This window comes from Chiloscyllium plagiosum, chromosome 13, assembly GCF_004010195.1.
Source record: "Chiloscyllium plagiosum isolate BGI_BamShark_2017 chromosome 13, ASM401019v2, whole genome shotgun sequence".
NCBI lineage: Eukaryota > Metazoa > Chordata > Chondrichthyes > Orectolobiformes > Hemiscylliidae > Chiloscyllium > Chiloscyllium plagiosum.
Genome location: NC_057722.1, coordinates 27,068,390 through 27,081,432, shown reverse-complemented (window position 1 = coordinate 27,081,432; position 13,043 = coordinate 27,068,390). Strand labels below are relative to the sequence as shown.

Below are 13,043 nucleotides of genomic sequence, written 5' to 3'. Positions count from 1 at the left end.
GTGTGGCAGGGGGTAATGCGACAGGTGGATGATGTGGCAGGGGTGAAGTTGCAGGGGGTGAAGTGGCAGGTGGGTGAAGTGGCAGGTGGGTGACGTGGCAGGTGGGTGACGTGGCAGATGGGTGATCTGGTGGGTGGGTGACATGACAGGGGGGTGATGTGGCAGGTTTGTGATGTGGCAGGTGGGTGATGTGGCAGGTGGGTGGCGTGACAGATTGGTGATGTTGCAGGTGGGTGATGTAGCAGGTGGGTGATGTAGCAGGTGGGTGATGTGGCAGGTGGGTGATGTGATGGGTGGGTGATGTGGCAGGTGGGTGATGTGGCGGGTGGGTGATGTGGCGGGTGGGTGATGTGGCGGGTGGGTGATGTGGCAGACAGGTAATGTGGTAGGTGGCTGTGTTGGTAGGTAGATATGATGGTCGGTAGGTTGAGTAGGTACCAATTCTTTCAATGTAGTATATCCTATCCACTGTTCAAAATGTTGTCTCCTCTAAATCTGGAAGACAAGACACGGATTGGTTGACTGCATTCCAGAACAGGTTCACACAGTCTGCATGATTGACTCTGGGCTGCCATTTTAATTCTCTAACTTGCTCTCATGCTGACATATCCGTTCTTGGCTCACTGCACTGTTTCAGTGATACTCAACATAACTTCAAATAAAACACCTCATCATTCAAGTACGCAGTTCATGGTCTTCCACAGATAATACTGAGTTCAACAATTTTGGATCATAACCTTTGCCCCAACCCTGTCCCTCCTATTATTTTCTTTTTTTAGTGGCTATTCCTGTTTTTCTCTTGTTCTCACTGTCTGAGAGCAGTGAATCACCTCGATTGAATTGAGTTGAATTGAATTGAATTTGTTGTCACATATACCGAGGCACAGTGAAAAGCTTTGTCTTGCGAGCAATACAGGCAGATCACAGTGTTTAATAGCATAGATAGTAAATAATAGGTAAACAGTGGCAAAAACAAAAACACAGGTGCAGACGAATGTTAAGAGTTCGTGAGTCTCTTCAGTGTTCTCACAACAGTAGGGTAGAAACCGTTACGAAACTGGCTGGTGCGTATGTTCAGGCTTCTGTAACTTCTCCCCGATGGTAGAGGTTATAGAAAAACATTGCCAGGGTGGGATGGATCTTTGAGAATGCTGGCAGCCTTTCCTTGACAGCGGGCCTGGTAGATGGATTCTATAGATCGGAGGTTGGCCTTTGTGATTGTCTGGGCCGAGTTCACCACTCTCTGTAACCGTCTCCGATCTTGAATGGTACAGTTGCCATACCAGGTAGTAATACATCCAGACAGAGTGCTCTCCATGGAGCACCTATAAAGGTTGGCAAGGGTATTCATCATCATGCCAAATTTCCTCAGCTGCCTGAGGAAGAAGAGACATTGTTGAGCCTTTGCAACCAATGCGTCCACATGAAATGGCCAAGAAAGCTTGTTGTGGATGACCACTCCCAGGAGCTTGACACTCTCCACTCGTTCCACCTCTGTGCTGTTAATGTGTAGTGGGGCACGTGAGTAACATCCCACCGAAAGTCACTAATAAGTTCCCTGGTTTTGCCGTTGTGCTCAGTGCATCAGACCTCCCGTCTGTAGTCTGTTTCATTGCCATCTGAGATTTGACCAACTATGGTGGTGTCATCAGCAATTTTGTAGGTGGCATTAGTCTGCACTCATGGATATACAGTGAGCACAGTAGGGGGCTGAGTACACACCCCTGGGGGGCTCTAGTGTTGAGTGTTAGTGAGGATGACATATTGTCCCTAATCTTCACTGATTGTGGTCTGTGGGTCGGGAAACTGAAGATCCAGTTGCAAAGAGTGGGGCCTCGTCCGAGATCACTCAGTTTAGTAATCAGTCTCAGGCGGATAATAGTGATGAAGGCTGAACTGTAGTCAATAAGTAGGATTCTTACATAGCTGTTCTTGGTGTCAAGATATTCTAGGGAGGAGTGAAGGGCAAGTGATATGGCATCTGACATGAATTGGTTGGTCCAATAGGCAAATTGGAGTGGGTCAAGAGTAGTGGGGAGGGTGGAGTTGATTAACGCCATGACCAGCCTTTCAAAGCATTTCATGACCACTGAAGTTAGGGCCACTGTGTGGTAGTCCTTGCAACATGCTGCATGAGCCTTCTTAGGCACAGGGATGGTGTCGACCTTCTTGAAACAGGCAGAGACAGCGGCCTGCTGCAGGGAAAGGCTGTAGATGTCAAAGAAGATCTGTGTATGCTCTGAGTGCACGGCCTGGTACTCTGTCTGGTCTAATTGCTTTCCATGGATTCATATGAAGGAAAACTGATCTGACCTCTGATGCAATGATAGGTTTGTCAAGACTTGTCGGAATAGGTGTTACCTCTCCGCTGAAATTCTGTTCAAAGCGAGCGTAGAAGGTGTTGAGATGATATGAGAGGAAGGTGTCATCACCTGCTATCATGCACTGTCTGTATTTAGAGCTTGTGATGTCATTCAGTCCTTGTCATAGTCACCGGGTGTCTGTCGGGTTCTCTAGTTTGGATCGGTATTGGTCCTTGGCTGTCTTAATGCCTCTGCAAAGATCATACTTGGATTCCTTATATTTGAGTGGGTCTCCTGACCACACCTGGTTTTTAGCAGGTTCTGTACGTCCTGATTCATCCAGGGTTTTCTGTTGGGGAACATTCGGACACATCTTTTGCCTATTTTGCTACTGCATCACAATTCCCTTTGCTCCTGTCAGGTCAACACTTTAGTCATCTACATCTCCTGTTATCTTCTCTGTCACAGATTTTCTTTATGTGCTTTCCCCAAATACCCCAGCCATTTCTAACTGCTCCCAGTTCTGATATAAGATTATCAACCTGAAATTTTAGCTGTTTCTTATTGCATTAATGCTACCCATTAATGCTGAGCCTTCTCAAACTTTTCTGCTTTTTCTTTTTGGTTCATGTTTTTTGTTTCGCAAGTATCATCCCAATTATTAAAATATTGCATTACAACATTATATACAGCCAAGGGTGAAAAGTCACAGCTCTTCAATTAGTTTTTCTTTCCCCACCCCCTAATTACCAACAGTAATCCACACTAGTTAAGCACTAATTAATAGTTCGCTAGGATATACAGAATCTGCCCACCTGAGTTATAGAATAGTTGAATCTGGAAAAGAATATTTATTTGGTTCCAGTCTTCTATTGGCCAGCATAAACTGATCTGCAAACAGCCAACATGGACTCAGTAGAAGTGCTGGTCTCTGTTGGCACTGTAATCTATCCATGAATCCAGCATATCACCTTGGAACCCATTTATACAAAGGTACACTAGCTTCCTCCCCATATTTTCAGAGCAATAAGAGAGTATATAGGCTGCATCGTGGTAATTATAAGCATAGTGGATATTCAAATCTAATGCCTTTATTATGGCATTCTAAAATAAAAATTAATTGCATATAGGAATAGAAATTGCATTCATAATGTTACTGATATTTTAGTGCTTGTTTGCAAATGCATCTACTCATGCAGTGCCAATGTTTACTATTATTCTTAAATGCAAAGCTGAATCTACAGCTAAATATAGGTTGTTAAAATTCTGATAAATTATCGACTTAAGATAATATAAAAAGTTTTAGATTATTCAATAGAACCCTTGACTCTCAGCAAACTAATTTGAACTTACCTGATAGGATAATGACAGGTAACTGTGTAATGCATCAAGGTTCTCAATGAACTCCATCAGGTTACCTCCCAGAGTACGAAGCATGTGATCATATCCAGATCTCTTGCAAAACTCAAAAAAATACTCTCCAAATTGTTGTAACACCATAGCTGGCTCCACATCTGGAGGTCACAAGAAAAACATATTACCTGGATTGAACAATTACAGACTTCCAGCAACAACTTGGTTTTACATAGTAACTTTCATGCTGAAAATGTCTCAAGGCATTTAATCAATGTGTGAGGTGGGTGAATAAGCAAAATAAAGGAACCTTTTTTTTTAAAGAACATGCTGGGAGAGTTTCAAAAGGCGACTAAAAGGTGAGTCAGAAGCTTGACCTGTGAAAAGATTTTGTAAACTGGAGAGGGGCAGCAAGAGTTAGATGTTCAAAAAGGAAGCCTAAAAGGGATGGGGTAAGGTGGCTGAGGACAGTATTATCAATAGTTGTACAAAAAGAGATTGTCAAAGAACAATGTATGAATGAAAAATGGATGTTTTAGGTTTGACAATAATTCAGTAATGTGAAACGTTTAGTCAATGTCTTTAATTCTTAAACTACTGCTCACTGCAAGTTTCTTTATTAGCTTTAACTAATGTACTGAATTGATAAGGAGGAATTCATTGATAAAGTATCAATGCTTAAAGTTGACAAAGCACCAGGGTCAGTTGAGAATCTGGGAATATTGAAGGTAGACAGAATGGAAATTGCATCATCTATAATCTTTCATTCTTCCTAAAACTCAGGGGAGGTGTGGAAGACTGGAGATTTGCAAACACTACAACTTCATTCAAGAACATTTGTAAGGTTAAGCTCAGCAATTACAGGCCATTCAGTTTAACTTCACTGGTGGGAAACTTCCAGAAACAATTATTTAGGAAAGAATTAATAGTCATATGGAAAAATGTGGGTTGATTAGGAAGTGTCAGTATGAATCCTTAAGGGAAAATTGTGTTTAATTGACTTGCTAGAGTTTTTTTAAGAGGCGACAATGAGGTTTGATCAAAGTAATGCAGTCAATGTGATGAATATGGATTTCCAAAGGCATTCAAGAGAGGGACGCATAAAGACCTGTGGGCAAAATTGTAGTTCATGGAATACAAGAGTTAGTAGCAATGTGGGTACAAAATTAGCTGAGTAACAGGAAACAGGGTAAAGTTTAATGGATATTTTTCAGCCTGGAAGATAATTTGCAGTCGAATCCTCAGCCATTAATAATGGGATCCTTGCTTTTTTCTGAATTACATTAATCATCTATGTCATAATGTGCAGGAGTCAATTTCCAAGTTGTGGATGATATAAAATTTGGAAGAATCGGGGGTAAACTATAACAAGATTATAAAACTATTTAAGGACATAAATACGTTTTTGAAGTGGGAAGATAAGTATCAGGTGAAATTCAATGCTGGAAGTGTATGGTGATGCAAAGAACATGGAGAGACAAGATAAAAAATAGAGTTCTACTTTAAAGGGTGTGCCGAAGCAGAGAGTCCTGGGTGTTCATGCACATAATTCATTAGAGCGGTCAGGATAGATGACAGACTAATCAATAAAGTATACAGTATATCATGTGCTTTAGTAATATGGATATGGAGCAAGAAAGCTATGCCAAAGCCTTATAATTTATTTGTTAGAAACAGCTGGAAAATTGTGTACAGTTCTGGGCCACACATGAGGAAAGATGTGAATGCATTGGAAAGTGTACAGAAGATGCTCCCAACCTGGTTCCATCAGAAATTGCAATTATGAAGATAGTTTGGGGAAGTTGGGACTCTTAACATTGGAGAAGAGAAGGCTAAGCAGAGATTTGATCAAAGTTTTCAAAGCCATGAGGTGTCCAGATAGAGTTGATAGGAAGGAACTGTTCCCACTCATAAAAGGATCAGGAACAAGTGGACACTACTGAGAAGTGAATTGTAAAGAAACAAATGCAATGTGCAAAAACGTTTCAAAACAGCAAGTTTGAGTCTGAAATCCATTTCCCAGAAATACAGAAGAGGCAAGTTCAATTAATCATTCAAGAGGGAATTACATGATTAGTTAAATAGAAACAACACGCAGTGATATGGAGGAAAGACAAGATAATGGTGCTAAGTCAGCGTCGTCATTCAGAGAGTCAGTGTAGACAGAATCAGCTAAATGGTCTCCTTCTGCTCCATAACAATACTGTGATTATGTGAAATCATAAAATTCAAATTGCAGGAAGACTGGTAACAAATTCATGTCAAGCAAATTTGATTTTCCTACAAATGTGCTCTATGAATGGAAACAATCACAGTGAAGCAGTAAATACATGAAAGGGATCTTTATATTTCAATTTGTTCACACCTTACAATGGCCTGATGTTGTGCAGTAAAAGCCATTGATTAACATTGGTAATTATTGCTGGAAAAATGCATTAATCATTTTCTGCTTGGCATGTTGTCTTTGGTAGGGTATGATATTGTCCACTATGTTATCAATGCAGTCAATTATGGTTTCCTTGTCTGTGCTGCAGGGTGGGATCATAGAGCATCTTTTCAGTCTTTGTGGCTTCAGCTAGGAAAATACACAGGTAAGCGGGTGGTAATCATCAGAATTTTCAGAGTCAATAAGGTGAGAATCTCCCTTTACTTCCATTGATACAGTGGTCCACTTTCCTGAGTGATGTCTCAAAAATGCTGGAAGTCATCCATGTGGTTTTGTTGGCCTCATAATGCATGGATAGTGTGTTATCATTCACAAAGTAATATGTTTTCTTGGACTATCCTCTCACAAGAACCTGCAGCCATCTATGTCTGTACCACCCATATTGATGCAGCCCATGGCAATGAAATATTCTTTGCTTTGTTTTCCCTCATTACATGTTTCATCTTTAAAAATTAAAGAGCAGATTGGTAAAAAACATCAATATTATTCGGCTTCAACCACATTCAAAATGTGTCTTGGTGCATACTCATTCAGGATGTGGTCAAGATCATCTTGCAGCCATGCTGCACTTTGTCTATCATTTCGCACTCTAGTATAGACCAACTCCCTTCAATTGTTAGGCATGGTCACATGAATTTGTATGTACAAATTCAGCTAATCTGGAGTCACCAGTCCAGAAGGTCAGTTAATAATGAACATCTTTCTGTTGGATTTCCTATTCTGCTTACAGTATGATTGACAATTTTGGGTTATCTGGACTTGACTCATCATGATTTCACTGTTTAATTTCCTGTGGTTTATGTAAATGGCATTGTTCAATGTACCTGACTAGCACATTTAGGTTTTTACAACTTTTGCATGGCATACTGTTGACAGTATAAGCTGACAACATTGCAAACTGGAAAACCAGGTATCTGTGTTGTGAGTGAATCAAGCACGCAATTTAATTAAAAGTGAACAATTCTGCTTCCAATTTCCACCCTTCCCTGACCATCACCTGACGCTTCCCATCTTTTTCTCTCTGTTTCCATTTCTGGTTGACCACCAATATTCATGACAAACTCATTGACATTTTTTTGCTGGAGATTTGAAATAAAAAAGAGAAAGTGCTGGAGAAACTCAGCAGGTCTGGGAACATCTGCAGAGAGAGAGTTTTGAGTCCAATTTGACTCTTGTTCAGAACTGAAGTGGGCTGGAAAATGGTGGTTGACAAAGGGAGATCAGGAAACAGTGGATCAGATGGCAGGGATGCCCAGACCCATAAACAAAGAAAGCGCTATTGGGAGGAGAGCAACAATATGAATGCAAAATAGGTATTAACAGTAGGTGTCATTAGTGGACAGTAAGTCGATTTTGCTGAGAACAAAGTGTTTGTGTGGCACTGTGGTGCTAAAGAGTGCATTAAAAATAGATGATAGTCTTTATTCTGTGAAGTTGTTGAATCTAATGTTGAGTCCTGAAGGCTGTAAAATGTCTAAGGTGAAAACAAGTTAAGTACCTCCGGCTTGCATAGGACTTCACTGGAATGCTGCAGCGTCCAGAACTGAAATGGAAACATCCACATGAGAGCAAGATAGTGCATTGAGATGGCAAGCAACTGGAAGATTGGGGTCACTATTAAGGTCAGAGCGGAGGTATTCTGCAAAGAAGTTACCCCGTCTGCATCTGGTTTCGCCAACGTAGTGGAGAACACATTGTGAGCAGTAAATATAGTAAACTAGATTGAACAAACTACAAGTAAACCACTGATTCATCTGGAAGGTGTGTTTGGAATATTTGACAGTGAGGAGGAAGCAAGTGAAAGGGCAACTGTTGCACCTTCCGAGGTTGCATGGGAAGGTGACATGGGTGGGGGACAGTGGCATAAAGGAGTGATGGACCAGGGTATCAATAAGAGAACATTCTCTGCACAGTGCTGACAGTGGAGGGAAGAGGAAGATATGTTTAATGGTGGCATCAGATGCTCCTTTAAATCTGCAGGCTGCTTGGGGATAAAGTGACTACAAGGGGATAAAACCTATCACTAATCTGGGAGAAAGAGGAAGATGTGAGGGAACAAATGTGTGAAATGGTTGGACAAGAGATAGCCCTGTCTACCACAATGAGGCAGAATCCCCAACTGAGGAAAAAGGAAGATAAGTCAGGCACTCCTGTGGATGGACGTAGCACTGAAACAGATGTGATGGAGACAGAGAAACCAGGATAATGGAATACAATCCCTACAAGAACAAGGGTATGAGCAAGGGTAGTCACAATACTTGTAGATGTCAACTGTCTGAGCTGTGCCAGTAGAGCCTATGTCCAACTTGGAAGAAGGGTATTTCAAGATCATGACCAGGCTCAGTACAAATTTCTGGTCTACAAAGCCAGTTGTCCTTCCCACACTGCTGTATGGAGCTGAAAAGTGAACTACCTACACTGGACATCTTAAAGCACTGAAACAACACCACCACAGATCCCTATGAAAAATGCTGCAGGTCACCTGGGAAGACATGAACACTAACACCAGTGTCTTGGAGGAGGCCAACATAGCCAGTACCAACACCACCATAATTCAAAAGCAACTCTTATGGACCACCCATGATATCCTGATGCCTAACTCATGCCTCCCAAAACAGATCATGTACTCCCAGCTAAAGGAAGGTCCTCATCCCCCTGGTGGCCAAAAGGAATGCTTCAGAGATAACATCTGGTCCAACCTCAAGAAATTCCAGATCAACATCAACAGCTGGAAGGACATGGCTATAAACCGGAATCACTGGAGAAACATGATCCAGCAAGGAGCCATGCACCATAGAAAAGATCTTCATCACACTGTGGGACAGAAGCAACTCTTGCACAAGGAGAGACAGAACATCGGGAAGGCCCAACCACATCCAAGGTGATGATGAAGCAGTCAAAGCTTGGAAGCTGGAAATTATGGCAATGGTATAAAGGCATTGGAAGAATCGCAAATATAAATGTAAAGAGACTGAATGAGAGGACATAAAATAAGAGTAAAGATAGGAAGTAAATTTATTAGAGTAGGAACAGGCTGAAACAATAGGTCTTTCCTGTTTGTGGATTTTGGGAAGAAGGTAGAAGTGGGCTGTGCAGGGTTGGAGGCGGGAAGTTGTTGAGGGGGGATCTCCAGAACAGGTGAAAGCAACTTAATATCTGTTTCGCCAATAAGCTTGAAATTTTGTGAAATTAACATACAAGGCATGAGAAGGAAAATTAAATTAGAATGTGTGAATTTAATGTCAAGTCAGATACAGCAAGAAAAATAGAATGAGGTAAAGAAGTATTGGATCAAGAGAGGAATTAAAAGAGACAAAGAAAAAAGCTAAACTAAACTAATTTTTACAATCTTGCATTTTTAGTGTGAATGAGAGACTTAATAGGATGAAAATAGATTGTGAGGATAAAAACACAGTCCAATCTCAGTGCTCTAGTGCATTCTCAGTACTTCTGACTGCTTATACATCCTTTGCAGTGCCAAATTACAGACCTAAAATGCTCCTGAGCTCAAGTGGAACTCTTGGGTACTTTACAAATCTTGAATGAGACCAGAGGCTGTACTCTCAGCACTGAGATCTCTAGATTTTAGGAGCAAACTCTGCAAATGGTGGTTTACATTCAGTAATAATTTGAATGCAACAACGAAATTAGAAATGCAATGTATTAGTACTGATAATAATAACATGAAAACCCACCTAACAACTTGCATGCTTCTTCCACCAGTCGCATTGTATTATCATCCGCATATACTTTAAATGTCATAAAAGTGTCTGGGGCTTCAGCAGCGATTCTGTTGAAATATTCATACTTGTTTTAAAACACGAAATCGTATTAAATCGCTGTAAATGCTTATGAAGATAGATCAATCTCCCATAATTGTTGTTGTATTTTAAATGTTGACACTAGGCACTTGGTTGTGCAGCTGCCAAGCCATTGAAGAGCGCCGCCAGCTGGTGCTTTAAATTGTAACCTTCCCAGCTGTTATCTGCACAGCATGCAAACACCAGGCTGCGGCTAGAATCTCGCCCAAACATAGTAAATCACTGTTGCACATGCCTTTAAACAGTAATCAATTAAAACAAAAACAGAATTACCTTAATTTATTAATCTGCTCCCATCAAACATTTATATCAATGTGAAAACCCAATGTACCAAATAGTTTATTTTGAAGTTTTGTTTTACAATGGGGAGCGGATGCTATATCTTCAAAACAAGGTAAATCATCCATTGGATCTAATAAATGTAAGCACAACCTGTAACCTACAATTTAAACATGTCGACCATAAATAAGAGTCTAATCGATTTAAGCATTACATGTACATGTAGAGCTGATCCATTTAGAAATCCTAACTGTAAATTATAAGTACACGCGCATAAACCATAACCAGAAATCTGGTGAACATAGAATGTTTCATTGATTCTGTTGATGTGGACTGATATTTCATTTAAAAATGTTGCAGTGTAAAGATGTCTATAAAGAGCCTTGATTCTGCATTGGGGTCTAATGCTGAGTCCATGTCTGAGCCCTAATACCTGCCGAGGGAACCTGAGTTTATTCCCGTTCCCATGTGCGCGGATGTTCACTGCTCCACTCACTCTTACGGATGAGGGGAAATGCTAGAAATTACCTCAGTTTCTCCCATGTTTCTTCTCCGAATTTTTCTATAATCAAAGACTTCAAACATGTGTTAATAAATCCATACTACGAAAAGAAATCAGAATCAGTATTAAAGTTCTGGTTACATTTTTTTTCAAAGGACATTTCAGTTACATTTCCGACTCTCCTTTAAAACATTCTTATCAAACTCAGCATTTTTAACGCACAGGAAACCACACACCCGGAACCCCTATGTTTTTCAGCATCAACACTCCAACGTCCTCATGTTAAATATACTGAAATTTTGAACCTAACTCACGGTGTATTCTGACTTACATCGTGGGAAAGACTTGAATGCTTTGGGACCACTAGGGTAACATTCAATTTTGCATGTACTACATCTTCCGGCTGCCTACTGTACTAGGCTTGTAATTACACTCAAACTGGAATTTGCCCACTTTGATCTTGCAATATAATATCAAAAAGCTTATAGCAAGAAGAACATTAATGTTCATTTTTTTCCTCTTAAAGATGTTCGGCTTGCCATTTTAGTGCAGTTTTTTTTCCCCACGCACCTAATGTGTATTTGTTTCTGGGACTGTAAAATTGGAGTCAGTAATTTGCATTCATAGCGTCACGGGTGGCTGCGTGAGATATGTAAATCTTCCTCCCAAGTGCATCGTTGCGCTGTATAAGCCAGGCATGACACAAATGTAACACACTGCAGACAAACATACTGCGGTTTGACCTATATGCTTACAGGCGCTTTAATATACTTTGAATAACAGTCGCTTTTCCCCAAATTGCCAATGTCACGGAAGTGTGTTGATGTCGGCAGCGCAGTTGGTACAATTCGAATAAGTACAGGCACTCCATCACTGATCGATACTATAAATGCAAATTATTGGAACTGACCACTGCGGTCCTATGACAATGACTGAGCTCTCAAATTTATCACTGACATATCATCACTTACCATCCTCAATGAAGGGTCTGAGACTCGGGTCCAGCCAGTTTGGTAAATTATATTGACACGCTTCTTCATTTAAAAGTCACATCTCAATTGTGCTACAATACACGACAGTTTCCAATAGCTGTTCATCGGAGACTACCAAGCCGAGAAACATTGACAGGCACAGTTGATAGGTGGGGGGGGCGGATTTGGCAGTTCCCGCTCGTTACTGTTGTACTTCCACCTATACTTTGGATGGGCTTGTGCACTCGATAGTTCGTGGCGCCCTCTACAGCGTGAGCCGGGCTTGTGCGAACGGAGGAAATAACTATTTTCTACTTTAATGACTGGGATTCTGAGAATTGTTAAAGAGCAACTCAGTGAAACGGAATATACAGTATTGCATCGCACCCCCTCCCCCTCCCCAAACGGGAAGAGTTTGAGTGAAACAAAAAAAAGAGGGAAGTAAAAATGGGATTATGAAGAACAAAAGCGAATTTTTTTTTTTAATTTCCAAATCCGAACGGGTAAGATTCCACATTTGTGAAACATCACAATGTTTAGCAGCAGTTAAAACTTAAAACATTTTTAAGAATATTTAATTGGAATCGAGAGAATCTCTTTTTTTTCCCCTGGCCAGTTTAATAAAGAGCTACTGAATATGTGCAGCGACTTTCTGTGTTCCATGGCCTTCAATTGTCATTCTTCTGATGAGGTTCCATACAGCGCACGTTGTGAAGGAGCTGAGGAATTGGGACAGCAACTTCCTAATTTGGCACATCTGTAGGTATTTCAACAAAACCTGACGCAGCATGCCCCTTTCACATTTACTGTTAACATTTATTTGGGGTGGGGGTAGGGTGAGGGACATCTTTTCGCGTCGAAATAACACGCGAGCTAGTTTTATTCACCATGGTGATTGGCCCACGACTTTCACAATCACACATGTCCAGTTGCATGCAGGAAACAAGTAGCTGTCTGAGATGCCCTGCTCCTGAAAAGCTGCGAAATGACTGCACCACACTGTTTCCCCTTTTCAATAAATTGAACATGAAATTCTTGTGCTTACTTTGTTGACAGAGACTAAACGCAACAGAAGAGGTTGTGGTTTACCCACGCTATTATGTAAATACCCATTTAGTGACGTTTAAAATCTTAATTATTGCCAAACAACTTCTTTGGCATAGGGAGTCTCATTCCTCTAAACTTTCAGCATAATTGGAGATTTTAGGTTAAGTTTACATGTTTAACAACCTTTTTTCTGTTCTCTTCTTCTCTCAATTCCGTCTCTCAATTCCGTCTTTCCAACTCTTTATCTAATTTAGTCCTAAATTCCATTTGCAGTACACTAGGAAACTAGTGAGAGGGTCATGTCGTTTTGTGGCTAGTTGA

The 13,043-nt window shown here is 40.7% G+C and overlaps 1 protein-coding gene across 3 annotated transcripts in view; it reads right to left on the bottom strand.

Moving 5' to 3' along the window:
* LOC122555874 (guanylate cyclase soluble subunit beta-2-like) overlaps nt 1–11,871 on the bottom strand; it is a 75,217-nt gene extending 63,346 nt beyond the window's left edge. Inside the window, exons 1-4 of one of the 3 annotated variants that reach the window (XM_043702099.1) lie at nt 11,676–11,871; nt 10,731–10,804; nt 9,798–9,892; nt 3,657–3,817 (exon numbers count right to left, since the gene is read on the bottom strand). In XM_043702099.1, the coding sequence (XP_043558034.1) occupies nt 3,657–3,817; nt 9,798–9,892; nt 10,731–10,804; nt 11,676–11,744 (399 nt within the window). In that variant the 5' untranslated portion in view covers nt 11,745–11,871. The remainder of the gene's footprint in view (nt 1–3,656; nt 3,818–9,797; nt 9,893–10,730; nt 10,805–11,675) is intronic. The other 2 variants (XM_043702097.1, XM_043702098.1) reach the window with 2 other exon arrangements.
* Between the last annotated feature and the right edge of the window lie 1,172 nt (nt 11,872–13,043).